The sequence below is a fragment of the Pungitius pungitius genome, chromosome 2 (genome assembly GCF_949316345.1).
Source record: "Pungitius pungitius chromosome 2, fPunPun2.1, whole genome shotgun sequence".
In the NCBI taxonomy this organism is placed as follows: domain Eukaryota; kingdom Metazoa; phylum Chordata; class Actinopteri; order Perciformes; family Gasterosteidae; genus Pungitius; species Pungitius pungitius.
In genome coordinates this window covers 33,372,195-33,397,793 of record NC_084901.1, presented here as the reverse complement: position 1 = coordinate 33,397,793, position 25,599 = coordinate 33,372,195, and the positions used below count along the sequence as shown (strand labels likewise).

Here is a 25,599-nt window from a genome sequence, read left to right as displayed (position 1 = left end):
TTGACAGTCAATAGCAATGCAGACACTTACAGGAGAAAATAAAGCATAGACCGTTTAACAGCATCTATGATATAAATACTTCACTTACAACATACAACTTGATCCGTGTGATTTCTTTATAACCACTACATAATTCATCCACGTTGGAGTCTCAGTAACTTGTTTGGTGGTACTGATGAGGCTTCTTCTGCTCCCCTGGGCTTAAAGACGTTTCTTTGATGGAGGGCAACAGTTCACGTTCAAAACAAAAGAACCGATTCCTTAAAACAACTACAGCTTTTAGTCCGACACCAGAAAGAACACACGCCTCCCCCCCGCCCCCCCGCCCCCCCCCCCCCCACCGCAGCTATGTTGACTTGTCATGGAAGGAAACGATTTTGCCAACAATAACAACGAGGCCGCGTGCACAATGTGAAACTAAAGCAGCTAAATGGAATCCAGCCTTCGTTCATTTCACACCGTCACGTGATTTTTTCCTACTGTGACAAATAAAAACGTCTTTAGTGAAAAAGGCCCATTTGGCTTTTTCATTATAAACTGCATCACAAAAAAACCCCACAAGACAGTCTTTGCAACGAGCAAATTCACGCACATACAAAGTCATTCACGTAACAATTTGCGTTGGAGTTTAACAGCAGATAGTGTTCACATTCAGTGAATGACACCCTGCACTATGAGATGAAGATGAAGACAGACCCAATTAACGAGAGCCTTCTGCAGGCGACGTCTCTGTTCGGTACGAGGTAACCTCTGTACCGTGTTATCTTTGGAATGGGATGGACTTCTGCCAAAGTGGCACTTCAACTGGCACTTGGGTAACATTCACCACTCCCTCCATTAGCACTCGGCACAAAATCAAAACTAAATGTGATTTCAGAAAGTCACCTACTTTTATATTTTCCCTAACTATACATATTGGGAGATTAAAAGTGAAAATTTGCATTTGGATTGAACAACTTTCTTTTTAAACATTTTTCCCCAAAGAATATAATGAACAACAGATAAATAAAAGGTAATATAAATACTCTGGAATATAATTATACAACAGTGTTATAATATTTTTTTCATTTTAGAAATTCAGTCAAATATATGACTCGGTGGTGTCCACTCTTATACGGGGCACCACTGCTAAGATGTCTTTGGATTGACAGCAGCTGATCAACGTTCTGCTTCCCGGTTGGGTGAAGGCAGCGTGGATGCTTCATCTCCATGCACCCAGGGTGGTGCACCCAGGGTGGTGGACCCAGGGTGGTGACCTCGACTAAAGATTGTCTGCATCTAAGGGACAGAAAGCCACGACTTCAAGCTCCCAAGTGCATGTGATCAGCTGCTTGAGCTAAAAGAAAAACCAGGAACGTGTAAGTAACCGGCGCTGCCCCGAGGTATCTGCAGCAGATGGAAGGGCCGCTACTCAGCGTGCAGCCCCCTAAGCTTGGCGCAGCACACACATTTGAACTTTCGGCACATAAAAGTCGCTGCCGGCCCGCGTGAGCGCCGCGTACTCAGCAGAACTCCTCCTCGCACATGGCCCCCCCCACCAGCAGCGAGTGCTTGTCGGGCTCACTGAGCACCAAGCTGTTGAGGGAGTGCCTGTCGGAGCGCAACGAGTTGATGGAGGCCCGGCTGTAGTTCACGACGCGGTCCAGCAGGCTGAGTCTGGGGGAGGGACGACGCAGCTCGCCCATGCCGATGTGCACGCTGACGTCCGACAGGCTGCCCGGCCGCCTGCCGTTTCCTAGTCTGGCCTCCAACATCTCAGCGGTGGGCTTAGTGTAACTAAACAAAGCCGATGAGAGAGAGAGAGAGAGAGACCAAAATGGAAAATGGTTTTAGATGAATATTATGAATAGGGAAGAGAGACAAAGCATCAAGTATCTCGTCACCATTTGAGGAGAAGGGAGGACAAAACCACCGAGACGGACGACAGAGCCATCGCAGCAGAGCCCATCCAGGGCTGTAACACCAGGCCGACTGGAAGGAACACACCTGAGGGGCGGACAGGGTTCAGATCAGCACGGTGGTTATATCAATGATTACCGTCATTTGGACGACATCGTTTAAATAAGTCTGTTGCAGTGACCCACCAGCAGCGATAGGAATGCCGACCAGGTTGTAGATTAGAGCGAATACGAAGTTGATTCTGATTCTCCTGACGGTCTTTTTGGAAAGGTCGATGCTGGCCACCACATCCAGAAGGTCATTCTGCAGACCAGATTCAAGTGAAAGAGGATAAATGACAAGGTGCTGTCATACAAGATAAGAAAGAAAAGCAAATCCATTTGGGATAATAATAAGCAATAATTTGCAAACGCAAGGTAGAAAACTCATTTAAAATAATTATTCTGACCCTATGTACGTGATAATGAGAAATACCACAACAATAGTACTGGCAATAAGTAAACAGATCATAATTTGTATATTAAGATGAGCTTGATAAGAAATACATTATATGAAATTATTTTGTTGGAACAGAAGGTGCTGAATCAAAAAGGCATTTTATTATTATACTGACATTATATTTCAACAATCTATAATATTGTTGTCTTCTCTCGTAACATAGATGCTCTTCTCTCTAATTAAAAAAAGATTTAAAAATAATGTTGCATCCCATTGCAGGATATGAATAAACTGATTGTGCAAGAGGGAGCAACGCAGCAAGTGATGTCTTTCATGTTTCAAGAGTCTTTAACAAGAAACGGATGTGACGTTTACCGTTGCTTGGAAACACCGTCAGCTGCCTTTCTAAGTAGCTATTAGGGGATGGTATGCTGCAGATTTTAACTCCTAAATATAAAATAGGTTCAAAATAATCGTTGGCCGCCACGCTGAGGGGGAAAAAAGGGTTTGTGAGGTTTAAGAATGAATTTGTTAATCCTTGTACTTTGTAAGTACTTCTACAAAGTGAATGTTAATATGATATATCCCATGTTGCCATCTTGTGAAATATGTCATATTGCAGCATCACTTGGATAAAACAGTATCATCATTCAGTGTCGCTGACTGTGACTGTTTTCTGTGACACTGTCATGGCGGATCCTGTGTGTGACGCTGCCTCTATGCTGCAGGGCAGCCGGATCATGTTTGATGCTTTCATGTTGTGAAACCGCTGATCTGTAGACTCGAGACATGACGAAGTTAAAAAAAAAAATCCATCAGGCACAAATACTCACCCTGATCAAAACCACATCTGCCGCCTCTATGGCCACATCTGTCCCCGTTCCTATGGCGATGCCCACGTCAGCCATGGCCAGAGCGGGTGAGTCGTTGACACCGTCGCCCACCATGGCTACTCTCTTTCCTGCCTGCTGCAGCTGCTCCACCTTGGCCACCTTGTGGGAGGGCAGCACCTCGGCAAACACCTTCCTGATACCCACCTGTGAGAGAGGAGGAGACAGACCACAAAATACTAATCAATAATAAAATGGCTATAAAAAAAGTGACAAAAACCTATGTCACTGGGGGAGGAGAGGTGAAGAGCAGAAAAGCACACATTTATGAGAAAGTATATACTGTGGGGGGAGGGTGTCAAAGATTTGTTTGTTTACTCACGCATCATGACAATTTGGTTACTGCATTGTAATACATTTGTTGGGTTTTTAAATGGAATATAGAAATGTTATATCAAAATGTATGGCGCCTTCTTCTCAAACCATAATCACTCTTCTCTTCCATAAGTAAAATATTTAAATTCTATTAAAGGGTTTTCACGTTTTAAAACATTTGTATTTGTCATATCATCTATCTCTGTATCCACTTTCTGTCCATACCTGGGCAGCAATGGCACGTGCCGTCTTGCTGTTGTCTCCAGTCATCAGCACCACCTCTAGGCCCATGTTGGTGAGGGTTCTAACAGCAAGCTCTGCCTCCGGCTTCACAGTGTCTGCGATGGCTATCATCGCGCACAGCAGATCTACGAAGAAATGAAAACGCTTTGAAATGAAAAGGTTGAAACAGAAAAAGATAATTGCACAACAGCGTAACGGTTTGCAGTCAGTCAGGAGAAGACGGCAAAAGCATAAAAGATTGCATTCCTGTGTGAAGCGGCACTACTCACCGTCCACGGCAACTAGAACTGCAGTGCGTCCTCTGCGCTCATGCTCCATCATGGCGTCATCTATATCCGGTCTAACCTGCAGGCAGTTCCTTTTCATCCACTCTCTATTGCCAATCAGAACAACGTAGTTGGCTGTCTGGACAAGGTCTACACACACCGAGATCATTTGGGTTAGAGAAGCATGAAGGGGGGTGACACAGAGCGCAGCTGAATCACTACTTCAATACAATAGTACACGCCTACAACAATGTGTTTTCCCAACATACTTAGTGGCTGTGGGTCCATGATAAGAGGATGGGAGCTGGTGGACATCCTGGTGTCACTGATCTGGACCAAGACGCTGTTAAGCTGGTTGTTGTCGTCGCTGTCGCTGTCCGCCTGTTTGAGCAGGTTCTCCGTGTTGCTCACCTGACACCGGATGCCACAGCCGGGAACCGACTGAAAGTCGGTGCATGCGCCAAGAGACGCTGTGCCGAGCTCCTTCAATGCAGAAAACAACAAAGGTTCAATAGAGCATATGGAGGATCATGTGGTGGGTGTGACATTGACAGTGTTGGATTTAAGGTGGAGACCTACCTGTTTGCAGTATTTGGTAATGGCTGCTCCCAGAGGGTGTTCACTGTTGTTCTCCGCCGTGCCCACGATGGCCAGTAGGCGGGAACGAGGCATCCTGTTCCCCTCCACAACTATCTTGACTTGGATAACTTTTGGAGCGCCATACGTGATGGTCCCAGTCTTATCGAACACCACTGACTGGACCTGCCAACAGAAGGAGGTGCGAGAAAAACAAAGAGGCTATCAGACTCCATGTAAGATCAAGCTGGAGTAACATCTAGACCAAGTATTAAGATTTTTACTCACTACTCAGTTTTCTCATGCCATCGCATCAAAACGTAAATCTCTAATCTCATTCCATCCATTTGGGCAACGTGCATAGCAACACCAGCTGCCCATCAGGATCTTAACTATCTCACACACACACATACACAGACCCCTCTCCCTTAAACGCAGCCTTACTGAGGGGGAGGGTGTCGAAATTCAATTAGAGGACTACCCGCTCTATAAACAAGAAGCCATCCTTCTGAAAACACCCACGTCTTAACGCGGTTTGCGAGGAAGGCAACGAGTGTAAGCCAGTCAGTCAGAGGCAGAGTCGGGCGGGTCTCCTTGGAATGGGTGTGTAGATAATTAAACCACCGTAAATAACAGGCTGCACAGGTGCCAATGCGTGTACAACAGGTATTCTGGCATGTGTATGAGAGGGCACTTCAGCATTTCCCAGAAACTCTCTTGCACAATGTGCACATACAGCTACAATGTGCACATCGACACTAACATGGTTGTGTAACCTAGAAAAATCAGACCCCTTTTAAAATGGAATTAAATTCATAGTTGGTTGGTTACATAGCTCGCTGACAGCATATAGGTGCCAGAATTTCATAATTCACACACCTTGTGCGCCATCTCGAGTGGCTCTCCTCCTTTTATCAGGATGCCATTTTGGGCACCGACCCCCGTCCCCACCATGACAGCTGTCGGGGTCGCCAAGCCAAGGGAACAGGGACATGCGATGCATAACACCGTTATGGAGGCCTGGAAGGCGAAACGAATCACTGCCTCAGCTTTGGAAATGCTCTTGTCGTAACCCTGCAGGGAGGGAAATGGTGATAAAAAACAGTAATAAGGAAGAATTTCAGATTTAGTGACATTTATTCACGTCAAACGTTTTAAATCAGTAAAAACTGAAATGTGAACTGTGCAGCTTGGTTCAGATATAAGGGTTGAAAATAAGACTCACAGGAAAGTACTCCTCCACCAGCGAGAAGTCTAAGAACCCGATGACAATCCAGACGATCAGTGTGAGGAGGGATATGCCAACAATGAATGGTACAAAGTAGCCGCTAATCTTATCGGCATATTGTTGGATGGGAGCCTAAAAATTAAAAGGTCAGACTTTTAACACCAGAGTAATTACTATCAAAGCATGTGCACACATTGCATGATCTTAAATCACCTTAGAAGTCTGAGCCTCCTCTACAAGTTTGACAATCTGGGACAGCGTGGTGTCCATGCCAACATGTGTAGCAGTGACGAGCAGGGAGCCATTCTGGTTGATGGAGCCTGCAATCACAGTGCTCCCCGGCTTCTTAGTCACCGGCATGGCCTCACCTGGAGTCACAAAGCAGCAGCTGGTGAGAAAACAGTCCGAGGCAGCAGAGACCGGAGCAGGACATCTGTAGCAAATACTGCAGTTCCAGCAGGATCCACCATTCAAAGAATGATCCAACACACTACATGTCTTATTACTGATGATGAAGACTAATGATGTGACAAATAAAGGCCACTAATTGTTCTGGTTAACTGTGTTAACATGGCACCAGTAGGAAAAACATCTAAAAGACCCATTTAAAGGATCAATTGGATCTATAGACTACAAACAAAATCATTTTATTTCCTTTGCAGGAAAGCACTATAAGCCGTCCTATAATTTATCGGTAGGCCTTGTAGTCACATTGTAGTGTTTTCAGAGGCGTTTGAGAAACCTACGATAGTTGATCCTCAGTCAATACAAATCAATACTTGTTTCTTTGTTTGCTGGGACCAACCTGTGATCAGCGACTCGTCGGCCATGGAGTGACCCTCGATGACCCTCCCATCGACTGGAAACTTTCCTCCAGGCACGACTTTCACCACATCGCCCCTCTGCACCAGCTCAACATCCACCTGCTCCTCACTGGCACACACAATGTTGTGAACAAACAACTAACGTAAAAAGGGGAAATTAATTTCCAAAATTAGCTTACTTATTAACAAATTCTTTGTTCACTCAAGTGAGACCTACTACTGAATTCCACATGAACCAAACCATACAAGTAAGTCAAAAGTTTTCTCTTCATTTCAATTGTAAACATTAAAATATCTTGAAATCTAAAACAAACTTAAGATATGAAAAGGCTTGTGTAATAAAATGACCACAAAGAACACAAGAACACACCTTATGAGGGACTTGTCGCTGCCGAGCGTGACCACTGTGGCCTCGGTTGCTTGTAGCGACATCAACTTGGACAAAGCTTCGGATGTCTTGCTCTGGGGGGAAAGGCACACGATTTCCCAATGATTAACACATTCAATAAATTTCAAGTCATAGAGAATTGATAATGACATAATGAGCTGCACCTTAGCTATCTGCTCCAGCCAGCGCCCCAGGGAGATGAAGACAAAGAGCATCGGCGGGGTGTCGAAGAAGGTGATGGGGTTGACTTTGGCCTTCTCTGCCATAGCAATTATTAGCACGACCAGCGAGTAGGTGAAGGCTATGGTGGTAGCCAGAACTATTAAGACATCCATGTTAGCAGATCGGTGCTTGACTGCTTTGTAGGCTTGAATGTAGAAGTATCGACCACCAATAAACTAAGAGAGAGGAAAAACGCAAAAGCCTAAAGACGTGTCATACAGAGTTCCTCCCATTTCCCGAACAAGCGCCCCTTTGAAATAAAAAAAAAAAAAAACTGTGTGTGCGGCTGGATTTTTTCACATTGCCTGGAAGTGCAGTGGATCCCTCGGATTTACCTGAACGGGCACACAAAAGAGGAAGGAGAGGAGGTTCATGATGGAGAGGCCTGGGAGCAGCTGTCTCTCCAGGAACATGGTGGCGTGGTAGTGGTTGCGATCCTCCAACGTGGCGTTGTGTTGGTGGGAAACATTCATGTAGTGGTCCATGATAATCATGTAGGTCATCATGCCCATCACAGGCACACAGAAAAACAAGCTCACCAGGAATGACTTCCTCCACCTTAAAGCCAAGAGACAGTCGTTTCTTAGATTAGATCTAGATTCTGTTATCTCTCCTTACGCCATCCCTACCGCCCTACATATAGAGTGAGGTGTTGAAATAACAGAATCCATTGAGTAACGTTAAGTTGGGCTGGTTCCACTTTAACTAAAAGCAGAACTGTTTTCTAATAAACAAATCAACAAATTGTTGAGTCATATGAAGAAGTGGATTCTAGCTACATCCGACACGCTTTGAGTTGGATTCAAATCCATATGAAAGCATAAATGCGTGGCGGGTTCGTGGTGCTGCTTACTGTCGGATCTCTTTGCTGTGGTCCAGGTGACTGGCAGTACGGTCGCGCTTCACCAAAGACGCTTCAAACCCCAGATTCTATAAACCAAAAAACCCCGATCAAATACCACCAGGATTAAGAACTGAAACAATGCTCAGATGACAAAACAAAAAAAATACCTCAATCAGCTTGATGACGTCTCGCGGCCCGATGATTTCCAGGTCGTGCTTAATGTGTGCTTTGTTGGTTGCCAAGGCAACAGAGGCATATATAATCCCCTTTTCTTTCATGAGGCTGGATTCAATTTTGTGAACACAAGAGGCACACGTCATTCCCCTGACCTGAAAGAAGGTGAAGAGATGCAGTCAAGTAGAGAAAAGGGATGCACACAAATTGAAGAGGGTATGAAGTGAGGAACAGCCTTGATCCAATACATCTACATCTCCTTATAAAACCGACATGTTTATACATCACCTCAACTAGTGATTGAAATGTTTATTCAGGAATGGATCTTTTCTTATTAGTGCAAGGCAACCTTAATGTCAATCCTGCCTTACGGTGACTCACCACTAGCTCCAGGGTCCCATCGGACCCTTCGTAGTTCTCCATAACGGAGGCGCTGAAGCCCAACTCTTTCACACACTCGGCTATTGCTTCAGGGTCGATGAGCTCCGGGTTATAACGCACCTCTGCTTTACTGGCCATTAGTGCTACGAGCACCGAGGAGATACCTACAAAACGTCAAAGATGCTACGTTTAGCTCCTGGTGACATGCGTTTAGTCCTTGTTAAGTATTTCAACGTTTTTACAGACCACATTCATTCTTGAGGTTTCTCTCGATGTTTGCCACGCAGGATGCACAGGTCATTCCTCCTATCTGGATGTAGCATTTGGAGTGTGTGTCTCTGTCGTTTGCCTGCAAGGTTTCTTTTGTTCTTTGTAGGTCCCCATCCAACTCCTTATCTTTCACAAGTGAAATACTCAAAGACTTGGAGAGGCTGGGATTCGGTGCAGGCAGCAGAGAATTGGTCTCTGTGGGAAAACAAATGATAGCCTTCAAAAACATTTTTTGGGCTGAGGCCAATCCGGAGGCAACAAAAGTTTAAACTGCTTTAGCCATCTAGCCGTTTCAGAAGGTAGTGGTAAAAAAAAACAAAAAAAACCCCACAATCATCTTACCAGGTAGGAATGCGTCGAAGCCCATGTCCTCTACGGCCTCCCTCAGCTCCTCCGCTGTGGCCTGAAGGGGATCAAACTCAAAGGTCCCCTGGTGATCAGACAGGGAGACGTGGGCTGAAATCACTCCCTTCCTTTTAGAGATCATGCCTTCGATGGACTGGACACAGGAGTTGCACGTCATGCCCTCTATGTGAATATTAACCACAGACGCAAGAGGTTGGCTAAAGCAAGGCTGAGAGACAGCAGGCTTCGCTTGGGTTGCTCGCGCAGGCCGAGGCGGCGATAAGGCAGATGTGGGCGATGCGGAAACGTCCCAGATTTGAGTCTTGAAGTTCCCTGGAGGCAGCGCCTCAATGGCCTGCTGCAATTGAGTCACAGAGACCTTTAGAGGATCATAGCAGATGGAGGCCTTCTCCATCGGTAGAGAGACCTCCACAGAGGAGACACCAGGCAGCAGAGAGATGTTGTCTTGGATATTGACCACGCACGAATGGCAGTGCATGCCTTTCACCCTCAGCGCGATAAGCGTCGTGTCTATGAAGATTTCGGTCTCTTCCGACGGCGACGAAGCGGTTGGTTTTTGGGAATCGACCAAACGTTCGATTTCACTGAGGGAGAGTTGCAAAGCCCGAGGCTTGGACCTGACAACAGCTTTGAAGCCAGCCACGGCTATCTGGTCGGTAATGGTTTGGACAGTGATGAGGTAAGGCAGGTACACGATTGTAGCTTCCTGAGTCTCTAACACAACTGTTGAGGATAAAAACACAGGTTTTTGAAAAAGAAACAGCAACAAGAGGACATGACTTTGCATGATGAGGCATATAAAAATAATTCATGAAAAAAACATTCATGTCCTTGTTGGCAGACATGACCTACATTCTCAAGTACTTCCTTGTTTAAGCACTCTGTAGCTTGAGTTCTGAGAAGGGCTAAAGATCAATATCATTATCAAAAAACTGTCATTAAGATATAGTATTAGAGTATTTGTGAGTTGAAACCCAATTGTATTAGAAAAGCCCTTGAAACTGGTGGGTGGCTTTAGAGTTTGTGTGTCCACGTCACAACAGCATCACCGGAAGGCTTTCATTGGTCCTGAGAGTTGTTCCCCGTAGGATGTGCATTCCTGTGTAGTGCAGCAATTGTGTAATGACATCACTTCTGTCTCAGGCCGTGTGGTAAAGCTTTACTAACAGCTTGTAAATAGTTCTAGTACATCACCTTTGATCTTTTCGACCCCTTTCAGTTTCCCAATCTTCCCTTCGATAGTGTTGGAGCAGGAGTGACAGGTCATTCCCTCAATGTTCAGCTTCAGTAGCGCCGCGCCGCGCCCAGTGATGTGGGATGGGGACAAGGCTGGACCTTTTGCCATTAGACTGCGAGGTGGTGGCTTCTCTGCAGGTGTTAATACTGAAAGCACTTCACTCAGCTGCTGCACTGAAGTCAGGGAAGGAACAAAGGACACAGTGATGCCCAGCGGGGCTGAGCTCTGTCGCACATCCAACACTCCCCGACACTGGGAGAGCTTCTCCACAGCCTCCTGCTGGGCTGCAGGCGTCAGGCCTGGGGTGGGGATCAGCTGGGTCTCCGTGGGGACGGGTGTGGCCGCGCTGGAGTCTGACACACTTGATTCAAAGCCCATGTCCTCGATGGCCTCCGACAGAGATTCTTGGGTATGTTGGCTGTGGTCAAATATGATTGTGGCATTCTTCTGCTCTAAAGACACCTGAAGAAGGAAGTCACGGTGTGGGTTAAGGGATTAGATTGGTACAGAAGGTGCATTTGTTAAGTAAGAAAGAAAACCAATCAGACTAGTAGAAGGCAGAAATGTCAAAACTGGTAAAAAGGTACATTTCAATATTCATTTTAAGAAAGCACACATGTTCAGACTATTTGAATATCTATTTCATGCCTAGGACACAGACTCGAATGAAATACAGAATCCCTGCTGAGAATAATAAAAAAACCAAAGTGTAGGCCGGGGCGATGAGTCGATGACGTCGGGGAACGACGACAGTGTTTCGTGAAAAAGCAAACGCTTAATGACTTTTGATCATGAACAACCAAAGTTCCTTCAGTCTCGATCGGGGCTTTGCGGGCCGGCCGCTGGGAGGTGCTCAGGTTCTAATGGTGTGACTCTCTCACTTCAGATTATTAAGAGTTATACCGCTAAGCACTGAATGCAGACAATTGAATGGGAAGGATTGGCAATGGTTTTCTCCTCACCGATATTACGTTATTTTAACCGATTTAATATCACAACTACGACGTTATAAAAGAATTAACTATTGTCTGTTCCCAGTTGTGCCATTAGAGACACTCCTGATTGGTTCATATGGAGGTACGCTGAGCCATTTTAATTAGCACACTTATCGTTTAAACAGTTTGCCACCATTCTTCCACGGATGTGCCGCCAGGGTGTTCTCCAAATACAAAGACTCTGCTCTGCTTCACATTTCAAGCTTTGATTGTGTTTTCTGAATATAGTCTGTTATTGTGGTTATATGAATGTAATTTAAGCTGCTGTTGAATGCTGCCACACCGCCCTGTTACACAGGTGTGTATGTAGAACAAACCGCTTTTGACCGCAGTAAAAATGCTGTTTTTGAAAGATTAAATCCCAACAAATGTGAAGAGCAGCAGAATATGTCTTTTATCAATAACTTTTGACTTTTGGACTGAGAACATTTCTGAAACGAGGCGCGTCCGTTGAGAGAGAGCTAGAGAGGGAGGAGAAGGTGGATTATTTAATAATATTGTTCAACCACACATGATGCTCTATCATAGTTGCACTAAGCACAGAAAGATTGCTTGCTTCTTGATCAGAGGAGTCATTGCTAATAAATAGATCTATGACACTTGACCTCCAACGTGAATTGCTCTCCTTAATAACTCTTAAAGGCATGATATTTTTAGAAGCTCAATCGGACACTGACAATTTGAGAAACCATGACAGGATGATAGCAAAACAGAAACAACTCCCCGACTCAAGCCTTATGTTGCCATACTGACAACATTTCATTCCATTCCTTCTTTATTGCTTTTCTTTACTGTCAAACCATGACTGAACGGTATCAACAGTGCACCTTGAATCTATAAAAAAGAAGAAAAGTCATTGCATTGCTCAAGCTCCCTTCATGTTTTGTCAGCAGTATGGCCCTTAACTCTTCCTCTTTAGAAGAAGGAAACATGTGACGCGCTTAATGGATGACTTGACTGAACCATGAGTTACAAATCACAGTGGGGATTTTGTTGTGAGTGCGGCTGCTTGTATGGATTAACTTTTCTTTTTCTCAGAATGAGAGGTGGAGGAGGGCAAGGAATGAAACGACTGTTGTACCAAGAAACAACAAAAATCCATTCACTCCTCCCAGATCATGTCTATATAAATTAATTTAAAATGAACCAGGACCTGGATTCTCTTAAGACATAAATGACATTTCCTGTGGGTATAGACTTCATATCGACCCGCTGTCACAGTCCTGCAAAAGGCAATGCTTAATCAGGAGCACAATATTGGGTTATCTTCGTATTCAACTCCTGCCTGAGGGGTAAACAAGCACTAAAAAAAAACAGCAGACCACCACTATTGCAATTAAGTTATCTCTCATGGCTTTATTGATGTTACTTTGTTGTTAATCAAGACTGTAGGATTAATCAAAATGCATTAGCCAAAAACAGGCTATATAGGAAACTTTAGTTAAAACAATAATGGATACCTGTCTTCCTTTTCAAAGTAAAAAAATGTGTCAACAGCACATCAATGTGGCCTGAAAACGTTGTCATATCTTTGCAAGAACTAAATTTACCTTTATATGTATCACTCCAGGAAGAGAGCCAATGCGCTGCTCAATGGACTGGACACAAGAGCCACAAGTCATTCCCACCACACCAAGGGAAACTGAACTCAGGTTGACCTTTTGTGTCATGGTTGCTTTCTCTAGAAGGAAACAAAGGGAAAGAATGCATTGTTTGTTTTTACAGAAAAAAAAAGGTTTTGTTCAAAATTGAAAAATAATCATACAATGGAGCTCTGATTACAAGAACAAAAGAAGAACGTTCACATCACTGCTACCAAATTAGATTCATTCATACAACATGAAAGCAGTATGTTCATCATGACTTGACAAAAATGGGGAAAATAAATCAAATCTAGACATAATGTTAAAATATGTTTAAAAAAGAATAAGTAAAACAACGGAAGGTTAGTTTTTCCTTATGGCCTTGCTTAGATGAAAACATTTTCTAGATTAAAGCTCTGAACATTATTAAACCTTCATTCAATCTACAATCCCCTCCAGAGTATCAAAATAAGACCAATATTCACCAGTAATAAGACATAAGTCAGCTTTTGACACCTGCCTCAACAAAGCAAATGTCACTTCAGCTGTCACGCTTTGTCATCCAGACCACAGCCCTTCTGGATGTTATTGTAGCCAAACACAAAGTGACGAGAATCACAGGGAAATATTTGACAGGTTGGACAATATATTACACTTGAGACTCATACCGTCAACGAAAAGAAACTGAATTATCTCACAATTAAAACTAGGGAACATGTAGTAACTATGTTGACGTGTATTATCTAGTTATATGTCATTTGTAACAACGTTTTAGTTTTCTGGTGACGACGACTGACTTGAGAAAGACTGAGTCTAGTTTTTTACAAAACGGTGGCTACGTTTAAGCGAACGTTAAGTAAATGTAACCTTAAAATAGCTGAATTTAGCTAAGTATTTGACGTTAGTCAACCTTAAGATTAGCATGGCTTGTTAATAAACTCACAAAACCGCGTAGGGTCTACGCAAAGCCCAAGTTAATAGTCACATGAGAATTCCCACAACATGTCAGACAAAACATGTAATCAGTTAAAAGCCAGGCTGATGCTAACGTTAGTTTTTAGCGTGGATTAAATGCTCAACTCTTACCTTGCTCACAGGGAACAGACCAGTTAGCTACAGGCTAATGACGTGACGATAGGCTTAGCTAGCAAGCTTCTTCTCTTCAAACTACGTTGCAGGCAAAAAAAAAGGAACGACGTGACATGGTCCCGTCCACGAGGAACAACAAATAGCTTTGTGGTTATTTTTTCCTTCCCGTGTTATCAAAGAAATTGGCCCTGTTTTCCCTTCTTCGTCTTGTGCCGACGTGACTGACGTGCCGGCGTGTCGTCACTGCAAATGGGCGGAGCTACGGCGACACGATTTAAAGTTGGACAGACTTTGCAATAGTGACCTCGCAAGGTTGCTATTATTTGGACTGTGTTGACACTTAATTTGCTTACTTTATAGATAAGTTAGGGTTTATTTGTGCGTGTTTGCCAAATAAATTATGAAAACGTATAGATTTTATATATACAGTATATATATTGTATTCCACTGTTGTAACTGATCAGTAGTCGTTTACATCATCCATCCACTTTGTGTAGTGGGTTGGCAGCAAAAACAGGCCTGTTCATCCCGTAGTAAAACACATATAGAATTGGATTATTTGACTTCGTTATATTAGTAGCCTACATACTGCAGCAAAGCTGAAGAGATACCATGCTTTAAAGTCAGCTTGAAGGTCATTTGTAACCTTTTATGCATTCCCATCATGTGTGCACATGGCATAGATCTAGTGTTGAGCCACACACGCACATGTGCGTTCACACACAAATGTCAAATTGTCCATTGAGTGTTTTGGATATTTTCTTTTCTTCTGTGCATGCATGCCAGTCAGTAACAGACTGCGTTTCCCCTCCATGGCTCCAAGTGAACGCTGTCTCCTCCAACGACACAAAACCAGGAGGAAAGTGTTGTTTTTGAGCCGCATGTGTAAGTAATGTGTTTTATTGCTTATTTGTTCAGGGTAATTGTGCTCATAAAGCTCCCAGATTTCAGTAAACATTGTAGTAAACTATTCTTGTTATTTACAACTGATTTAACAAGGTCAATGCCGGACTGTGTGTTTAATAAACATTAGACTAAAAAACCCAAGATTAAAAAGTACTTTTTTTTAGCAATAATACTGGTTTGAATTTAAAAGCTAGAGACCTCAGTTTTGATGTCATGTGTGGTATTTATCAACTTATTATTTGATAAAATGTTATGTTGGCAGGAATTATAATTATTGCATTATTTTGAGTGGCATTAACAGAACCATGCCCGATTTCAGCCACAACCTCAAAGTGTAAGATGCAACGCATAGATTTTAAAGTGTGACTTGCACTGATATGCTAGTGTACACACTGTGCATTGACCCTTTTACTGTTTGCATTTAAAACGTTTACTGATCTCATGATCCCACCGTGAGCAATAAAACGGGGAAGGAAAGGTCTCAAATCAAAGTGCAGGCGCTTCTCCTCTAATGAGAGAAGACGCGATGGGTGTCCAGCTTTGCTTATAAATTCCGCAGAGAACTGGGGTAACCTGCCCCCCCACTTCATCCTGCAGATCTTCCAGAACCTGTCCCTCGTCGACTGAGCCAGGGCGTCGTCACTTTGTTGCTGTTGGAATGATGTCTTTCACAACCCTGATCTGTGGAGGAGGTTTGAGTTTGAGCTCAATTGACCTGATTCAGCAGATCATTAAGAAGAGTCAGAACGTCAGAACGTCAGCTTCAAGGTAAGAGCCCTCACCTGCTGTCACCCCACACTCTCTCTTTTCCCCTCCTCCTTCATTTACATAACACAGCTGCATTTAAAAAACAGATCTGGCCTCTTTAATCCAAACCATCAGCTGCAGAATTGATCCTGATGCATCAGCTGTCTTGGCATTAGAGGGCTTAACACATCCAGGGATGATATTATTTTGTACTGTACACCTCCCTCCTTCCCTCTCTCCCTTCCGAATGTTATTCTGCCTTTGTATGTTTACCCAAAATGAAAATTGATTTCCACGGCACGGCCCAGCTTCATGGACGTATCTCAGGTAAGAGCCTGACATTTCACTCCTGCCTTTTGCAAAGATCCAGGGTTAGTCACACCGTGTCCTGCGTTGGCATGTCAACCGTAAGTCTGCTATTATTTTCCTTATCCATCATAAAGAGCTATGATACGGTGATGAAAAATAATCTTTATAATCTTAATTTATTCTATGTAAGATATTGCGTTGTAATTGGCATTACTTGAACTTGAACACGCCCACTCTGTCCTTGTATAAGCACAGGCTAAACAAAGGAAGGTCACAATATCCATATCCATTCAGAATATATGGGCCAAACTTTCATTTCCTTTTTTGAGGTTTGTGAAATTCAGTTTGTGCAAAACACTGTTATATTAAACACAATAGTCCCACAATATCCCGTGCACACTGTAACGCAAGACGTTAAATGTGCTGTAAAGAATACTGTATGTTTACCACTTTGTCACGTTTGCCTACATTTGCCTACTGGAATGAACAAGCTTTCTGACTTTGTCCATTTCTGTGGTTTTTAATCTTCAACACTAGAGAGCAGCAAAGTGGCGACAGTGAGACCTTGAATAAGCAGAGCACCTACTGTATAATGAAGTGTGCCAATGATAACTGGGCCCTTTCTACAAGTTGATTCAGCCTGTGCACACTCCATTTCTATGAAAAAGAATTAGACTGTACTTTCTTTTTCTTCTGATTCTTCAGAATTTACAGCCTTGTTTGATCTAGAGGTTGCATCTGCCACAAGGTGACACACATAGTTGTGATGAACACAATTTGATTGTTCTTACGTGTATTTTCATATTGTACAGATAAAAGAAAATACACATAAACAGTCTACAGCACGTCATAAAACACTTTTTTCAGGCCAAATCTGTAAGCCGCACACATGTGTTTGCCTCAGTGACAGGAGGCGTTGTGACTGTTTAGGGTTTCGAGGTGAGAAGAATTTATTAAACCAGCTAAGCTTTTTGTTCTGGAAAATTGCCACGTTTTGGAGGGGTGGGTGGCATGACTAAGTGGGTTACCACTGTGCTCTGAAAACCCATCAGGAAAGTAACAGGCTTATGTGTTCACTACGGCAGCTTGTCATGAGGCGGGTAACGAGGAGAGGGCGGACGCACTCCCCACCCCAATCGATCACCAGTCACCAGTCCAAGAGAAAGGGTTTCCAATCATGAAAAATAACATAATAAACATATTATTCTTTGAAGTTGTCGACTAGTCTGTTTCTCCTGTGTGAATCCCACCTCCATGACATCAGAGTGGGGGGACGGCCGTCCGTTGGGGTGTCCAGGGTGGGATGGGGGGGGGGGGGGGCGTAGACAACCTGGCCCGAGCTCGTGGAGATCCTCCGCTTCGTCCACTGTTCTTCTCGGGCGCAGGGGTCCAGCCGGTCCAGATGCCTGGCTTGCACAAGCGGGGAGGGGGCGATAGAGTTCTTCAGTACATGAAACGTGTACCTGGGGGAGAGAGTGTGGCGGTGAGAAAGTAGGCCAGTGAGAAATATGCGGCTCTTTGATGTAAATCAGAGCATTCCCTCTAAATATCAGCACTTTCAGACGCATCGGCGAACCAGGAAGAAGGGCCGAGCCGTGGTGCAGATCATTCCTGGACTTCACAATTAACATGAATTAATTACAAATCTACCGAGACTGTTTAGGCGACAACCTTTGGCGGATCGTGTTCTGAAGGAACACAAACTCTTAAATAACATCTCATTAGGATGTCTCTTTGTTTTGAACACGGGTGGAATACAGGATTGCAATAATGGTTTCTGAGCTTTTTGATATAATGTATATAATATTAAGCTGTCAGATCCAAAGGTGCATATTTTCTTCATCCTACTTTGTGTTATGAGCAAGTGTTCAACATTCTCCTCACTGTAGGTAAGCAGCACACCTGTAGGCTCCTTTAAAACTCTTTTTGTCGCAATATGTGATGACAAACAATCCCATTTGTGATAAACTGTCTGTTACTGATTTTTCTTTATTGCATTCATTTAAAAATTACACTGGATTAATGTATGTAATGTTGCAAAAACACATTGTGGGAGATTCAAATATTTAGCTGTTGTTCTTATCGTATTAGTATGAAATAGAACCTGACTAAGCTATTGAATGATTATTGGGAGTATATACCGTGATTATATCTAGAAATAGATATCCATCAGGTCAGCACTTAGGCTTTGATCTCTATTGACAAATGGAACAGTGAACAAGGAAATTGTGTTCAAAGGAGTTCCAAAGGTAAAAACATCAATGTCTGAATCCTGGTAAGCTTGGACATGTGGTCTAACTTTAGGCGAGAAGGACACACCATAACAGAACAGCAACTTGGCTCATTTAGCATTTTACCCATGGCTCAACTCTGTAAACACGTGTAGCTAGTATTGTGACTGAGCCCTGCTCCCTGTCCTGTGCAGCATCTCTGCAGATCATGGCAGTGCCACGGAAGCTGCAAAAGAACTGATACAAGAACAGCAGATTTACATCCGAGGCCTGGGAAGAACCTTAAAATGTGGATGATTGCATTAGAATATCCAGCTCCACCATAGAAACAACACTCACCACGTTCTTACAGCAGAAGTAAATGGTCATGTCAAACCTGAAACCAGGATTTTTAGGTGTTTGAAGCAAGATATGGCAAAATCACCCACCATGACGGCCTCCAGATGTCAGTGAGAGCACTACAAGAAACGAATAACATCTGGGAATCTGTTACATTTTTTTCATTATGGACAAAACAATGCATTTAAAAACAATACAAATACTCAACAAATGAATCAATTGTCAAAACAAAAAATGCTCATAGCTCTAATACAAAGTTTTAATGAATGTGATTTAGCTGTGGTCAATTGACAAAAAGTAAAAGAGGATAAATCTTAACTTGGATGTGCCATCTCTTATAATCCAAAAAAAGAAATCTCTCTGCTGTTGACTCATGTTCATAATGTCTGACTAGAAGCAATTATGAAGCTGTGCTCCCATCAGACTCATCATTGTTGTCTGTAAACAACTTCAGCCTCTTAGCCAAAAGCAAAAGGGACATGATGAAAATAATTGGGTCACATCCTGTTTTTAGATCCTCTATCCAGTGCCGGTTAAATTTCATTAGGTGTGGTTTGGAGACAACTGTGGGAGTGCATCCCTCAGGTGGTCATTGAGTTACAGTGGTAAACATGAACAAAAAAAAAGTTCATTACCAATATGAGAAAAGGGGTATTTCCATGGGGGGGGGGGAATTAGACAGGTAATTAGATGTGAAAGCAGTAGATGTTGAATTAGCGGTATCTCCCTCCATTCATCATCAATGAGAGGAGCGCAGCAGGGCCTTTGTTCCAGAAAGCTCCCCGTGTATCCGTACGAGCCGACGGGTCATTTCAGTCTATTTGAGGCAGGATTAGGACATGGTCAGGTTGCTATGAAGGGTCTTTAATGACCTCAGAGGAGCAGGGCCCACACCTGACATCTCATCTTTCTCAGATGAAAATGTGAGGGTTTGACCTTTAGTTATATGCAAAGATCGTCAAAAGGTTTGGTCATTTAAATTCAAAGGAGCTGGACTCTGGGGTAAAACCTCCAGAACTGACAATTTGGAAGCACAAGACTCGTCCCGAGTGACCATCAAAAACACCCGATGACGCCTCAAGAAAGACGCTGTATGTGTGTGACGTGGGACATTTAAATCACGTAAAAGTTGTACTACTACAGGACTTCCCAGTATTACTATTTATTGATTTGAAAACATACAACTGTTATTGTGTAGCTCAAGTATTACATTACATGTAAGAAATACATTATTTCGATTAAAAAAGACAAAATAAATAAATTAACTTGCAATCAAATTTGGAAAGTATAATTCTTCCAGCCCTATCAGTGGGATATCAGGATAATTCATAATTAATAGTAGTACATAACGGACCCCATCTTAGGCCTCTTTTTGGGAAGGAAGAGTCACGTGATGTAAATAGTTCCAGGATATATGCTGAAGATAAAAGAACAACTCAACAAAGTTTTGTCTATTTCAGAGATGCTCCACTATCACCAGCATAGCTTAGCTTAGCATAAAGCTTCGAACAAAGCCAAAGGTACAAAGGTAACAAAATTAACCTACAAGCACCTCTACGGCTCATTAATTAATTGCATCTTGTTTTTCTAATGTGTAAAAATGAAGCTGTCTATCGGACTGTTAACCTCCTGGATGCTCTGCCTGTTGCCTGGCAACCACTAGTGAGCAGATTTTGTTACCTTTGGACAGAGCCAGCGAACTGCTTCCCACTGGTTTAAGTCATTGTGCTAAACTAACACAACTGGATTATTTTTAAGTGCATTGACATTTTCATACCACGTTTGATTTCCCAAAACAAATTCAAATTGTGGGGTAAGAAATCAGAATCAGAGACGTTAACTTAACCGGTACAGTCAGGCGGGGAGAGGTCTGTCTCTAGCTGCACTGCAGTGTCCATAACAAACTCCTCTCTGTTGTCTGACGGAGCTCTCAGTCTGATCACTGACCAGCTTTCAGAAGACCTTGTCACTCACAACCCGCAGCACAAGAGGACGAGCAGAGCTCAACCAGTAAGAGACAATTATGCTGCTACATATCAACAAATCATATTGTCTACCTCGTTTGTAAAGCGCAGTGTACACAGTCAACGTGATGCTGGTGTCATGGTGAATTATGAAGCGGTACAGGGTGGAGCAAATACGTTTGGGGCTCGGTGGTGTCATCAGCCTCCTCTTTTTTGCAGGCGGGTCAAAACAGTGCTCCTCTAAAAATGAGTCTTCTAGTCTGGTCGGATTTCTCTGGGGCTTGTCCTGCCAGGAGAGAGACCGCCAGAACTCACTCACCTGAAAAAGTGAGGCAAAAACCCCCTAAATGTCATATAGTGTTTATGTATCACCACCCATATGGTGATAACACAAAAACACTCTTACAACCTTGTCATCCATTTCCACTTCATTACTTTTTGTGCTTTTACCTTTAATTACAAACTCAAGGGAAAACCCACCTATCTTTTCCCATCTGCCAGACGTATAACAGCACAGTCAGCTCTAAAATTAATAAAGACAACCCTGATTGCCCCTGCAAATCTCCCTTTACGTTGCTAATTTAGCGAGGCCTCAATTTTTACAACTGGGGATTGAAAAATGAAAGAAAATTAGCACCGACCACCGATGAATGAACAGAAACTTAAAGCTAAACAATTGAAGAGAACTTTTTAAATTGAACTAATTGTTTAAGGTTAATAGGAATCCTTTTAACTTAATCATTGTTACTGATTAAATTATGAAGATTTTGCTGCAGTACTGCAGCCACATGGCTACGTTTAAAGATCTGTGTTGCACAATGAATGAGACACTAAATAGATTCTTCAGTCTTCAGTAATACATAGTATAGTATTAGTAACACAGTTAGCCAAGTAGATGCATGCTGGTGAGAGAACACATTCTCTGGCCATCTTTCCGTTCCTGACTGTGCCTCCATCTCTATTTCTCATCCACAGCGGCAGTAGACAAAGCGCTCACCCTCTGTCTCCGAGCTGTTGCCATGGAAACCACCGCCGTGTTGCAAATGGCAAGGCCCAGAAAATAGTGCAGGTAAGGATCTATCTCCCGGCTGCCGCCGCTGCTCCCTGATCTACGGATCTGCTGCAGCAGCTTCCCGTCTGGAATCACCTCAGTTTCCTCTCGGAGTGAAAGTTAATCAGTTTTTATATTAATCATGTCGATGAATGCTTACTGCCTGCACTCAGCTTTCAGTTTTGATGAGACAGAATTGGAAAAGGTTTTACACTTTTAACCCTTTCATCCAGTTTTGTTTGATCATGCGGCTTCGCGGAACTACTTCAGAACGGGAGGAAGTTTTCATTTATTCTAAAAATTCTTCATGACTAGAAACCGAAGACGGGTTTTTTGCCGCCTTGCTGGAATAAACACGAGACTTGTTCCGTCTCAGCCTGTGTCTCCCAGCCCCTCTTTGCCGTGTGGGCAGAAATAGACGGAGAGATACTGTATTGCATGTCAAGAAGACGGTGACTAATATGTAGTGCACGTTTACAGTGTGTACAGTGTTTATGTGACATCATGGGTCTGGGGCTCAGCGTGACCATGTGTCCCGTCACAGACATGGAGGCCATCTAGAGCCAAAATGCACGTGCTCATCACTGTCACCTAACAGCTCTGCCATCTGCAGCGGGGACAGTTCCCATGAGACCTTTTGACACGACGATGGGGTGAGATTTTGGTAAACGAAATCACAGTGGGGTCTTTTCAGTGGGCACACTGAAAATAATATTTGAAATCAGGTGAATTGGGTAAACGTTCCAATTTCTAGATCTGACAAAATGTACAGCACTTTTAATATTCATAATGTTGGTATGGTTTGCAAACTTAATGAAAAGAAGTGTCACAACCGGACAATGGGCCTGAACCCAAATGCACAACTCCCAGGACGAGGTTCAAAATCAAAGTTTATTCACAAAAGGACACAAATGGAAATCACTCACAGCAGAGGAAAAAAACCCGCTATACTAAACCTAAAGAACAAAAAAGGGTCTAGAAAACAAATTCTAGGCTGAAAAAGTAATAAAGAGAAAGAGAGCCCGATCAAAACAAGACTTGGCGAAGGACATGGTGGTTTCTTGGACATGACCAGAAGCAAAAAGTACTAATTGCATACATTTTGTATACTGATATAATAATGACCCCATCGAGCCTGTACAGCATGTGTCCACACAAACTATGCTCCAGAGGTAAGGTCACATTTTCCACAAGTATCGGGAATCTGGAATCAGGAAACGTTTATTTCCATTATATGTTAGACATACATAGAAACTGACTTGGCAGTTGGTGCAGGACGAATATACATGCATTCTTAATACTGTTTTATGATAAGACATAAAGTCAGTGAGTTCATTTTAGATTATTTAAGAGATGTCAGGCAGGACGTTTCAGTGGCCTGGCTGGGCTCCTCAGGTGCAGTAGATAGTGTTCTATAGTCTACAGTGCACAGTAAAGACACTGTGGTGTTTGGTTTGGAGCCATATCTCTGGTATTCAGTCATCATTAGAACTGCAAGGACACTTGTTAATTAAGAGGAATGAGTCTAATTCATGGGCCCCCTCTGGGTGGCCTTGAGTCAACTACCTAACAACCCTACCCCCCCCCCCCCCCCCCCCGTGAGCAAACAAAATGCTGGTTGCCATTTCCCCCCCACGGTAGCTTCCTTTGACCCAAGACTCATGAAACGCACAACGTGGCCCCATTCTGAATTAAACGTCTGCCTTTTTTCTTCACGACTGAGCCATCATCTCACCGGCGAACTGCTGAAGGCCACGTCGCCCTCCAACTGGCTCTTGCGTCGGTTGTCATGGCGATGCTGCGTGTTGTCATGCTTGGTGACCTGTGGGGGTCGCGACCGCTGGTTTCAGATGACCTCTTAAACTATGGACTATGTGTCAGGTCATGTTAAACTGCGAGGGCATCAAAGATTCCAAAAACACTTCAATTGGCCAATAATATGTGTACTTTGGAGGAAGGGAACTCAGCTGCAGGGTAAAAAAGCAGTAATACAGAAATTGGATTTAAGCACCACAAACATAGAAAGAAAAATAGAGTGTGTCTCCTCCCCTTTTTTTTTTTACTATTATACTCTATTGCTCTGTGACCAAAGTGTGTTTTTTTATATTCCTTTGGAAATAAAAACATCTCTTCATAAATGTAAAATCATTAATTATGAACCAGTCTGCGTGATGAGTTTCTGGTTATGTAAATCCTCACTGACCCAGTGCTCCAACAAGACACATGGTGAGGAGGAGAATGACGCAGAAGATGACGTCCATGTTCTGATTTGCTGCGCTCGTATCTCGGGCCGCTGTGGTTGAGCATGATTTGGTTTCATGGCCTTTTCAAAGTTGGGATCAGGAGGTCTACAAACAGGTTCTCCGAGGTTGTCATCAAGGAAAAAAGCGGTTGTGTCTTCTGTAATATTTCAGGAGATGTGTGGGTTGATTATTTCACAGCAAAGAAGCGTTTTTAAGACATTTTTAAACACCGACCCCAGCATTACAATGTCCGTTTTTTCTGTCATTTGCTCCATACAACATCCAAACAGCTATTGGATGAGTTGTCAGGAAACACATTTGCACAGGTTGTCCCTGGAGGATGAATCCTGCTGCCTCTGATGACCCTCTGGAGCTTCCTTTATTCTACAAGAGCAAGTCAAACCTTTCATGTGGCCTTGATTCATCAGCCATAAAACAGACACAAGTTTTGACACATTAAACGAGATGGTGCATCATTATATTAACTTTGGTAATCCTTTATATATATCATCATTGTCAAATCACCATAGTGAAGAACTTCATTAACAGCTGTCCAATAAGCACTTATACTTTGTGTTAACATCAGCTTAAAACACCACTGCTACATATCGTGTAATCCCTTTTTACAGAATCTGTTGGTTGAACACTGATATAATGAGAAATGGTTCCTGTCTGTTTAGTGTGTCACAGTCAATCCAGTGATCCAGCACGCAAAATACCAGGGCCTTGATCCACCTAAAAGGATCAGGACTGTAATTGGTGTTATGAATTACACCTGTATGACATGTCAACATGGCTGCGTTGAAAATTGTGTTTTAAAGCCTTATAGGTCTGCAAGGTTTTACATTATTCGCCATAAAAACTAACCCATGTAGTGTAAAAACAACTGTACATTGGCAAGGCAGAATATGCTAAAGATACTTCATATTAAAATGTTTTATAGAGCTAAGTTGGAGGCCAGAAGAACACGTCTTTGGGTGGGGTTGCGATCTTTTGTTCTGGCTTGGGCCCCCTCCCAAAAACCCATTAGAGCTCATAGTAAATGCAGAGAAACAGCAGAGTGAACGGAGAACACACCTGCGTTGCACAACAAAGCCACAGCGCGGTCCGCGCTTTTCATTTGGCAGCAGCCGACTCTCTATTCCAGCGCCCACCTTGTCCTTATCAGGTATCTCTGCAGCAGGAGAAAATGAGAAATATCATTTATACTGTCAGATCTGGTTTGATATTCATTACTGTTTATAAGTTCAGCCATTCCCCTCCTTTATGGTAGAACAGCTGTGGTGAATAAAGACATCGATTACAATCTATTACTGCCCCAATAATGCCTTTGGAGGCATCATAAAATGCAGCAAGTGGCCTCAGGCATTGTTTGGGGAATCCATGTGATCAGTGTAGTTGATACTCACACATAAAACTTGAAATGATTGAGACTGTTGTTGGGCTTTTCACGCCCTGCGACTCTGTTGAAGTGAGAGGAGGTGTAAAGTCACCACAGAATGAATACAGACTTTCTTAATGTAACGTAATCTCTTCTGCCACAGAAAACACAAGCGTGGTCTAAAAATACAACTCAAGTTA

The 25,599-nt window shown here is 43.1% G+C and overlaps 1 protein-coding gene across 1 annotated transcript; it reads right to left on the bottom strand.

Moving 5' to 3' along the window:
* Positions 1-320: 320 nt before the first annotated feature.
* Positions 321-14,462, bottom strand: atp7a (ATPase copper transporting alpha). Its single transcript, XM_037459741.2, has 23 exons — positions 14,226-14,462; positions 13,107-13,237; positions 10,519-11,023; positions 9,301-10,047; positions 8,935-9,153; positions 8,689-8,852; positions 8,301-8,462; positions 8,143-8,219; positions 7,625-7,847; positions 7,232-7,465; positions 7,050-7,141; positions 6,661-6,788; positions 6,069-6,223; positions 5,853-5,987; positions 5,507-5,701; positions 4,631-4,813; positions 4,321-4,534; positions 4,055-4,201; positions 3,768-3,910; positions 3,171-3,374; positions 2,085-2,202; positions 1,884-1,986; positions 321-1,776 (listed from the first exon to the last, which is right to left on the bottom strand). The coding sequence occupies exons 2-23, from the start codon at positions 13,224-13,226 to the stop codon at positions 1,503-1,505; spliced, it is 4,542 nt and encodes a 1,513-aa protein (XP_037315638.2). The 5' UTR covers positions 13,227-13,237; positions 14,226-14,462; the 3' UTR covers positions 321-1,502.
* Positions 14,463-25,599: the final 11,137 nt, after the last annotated feature.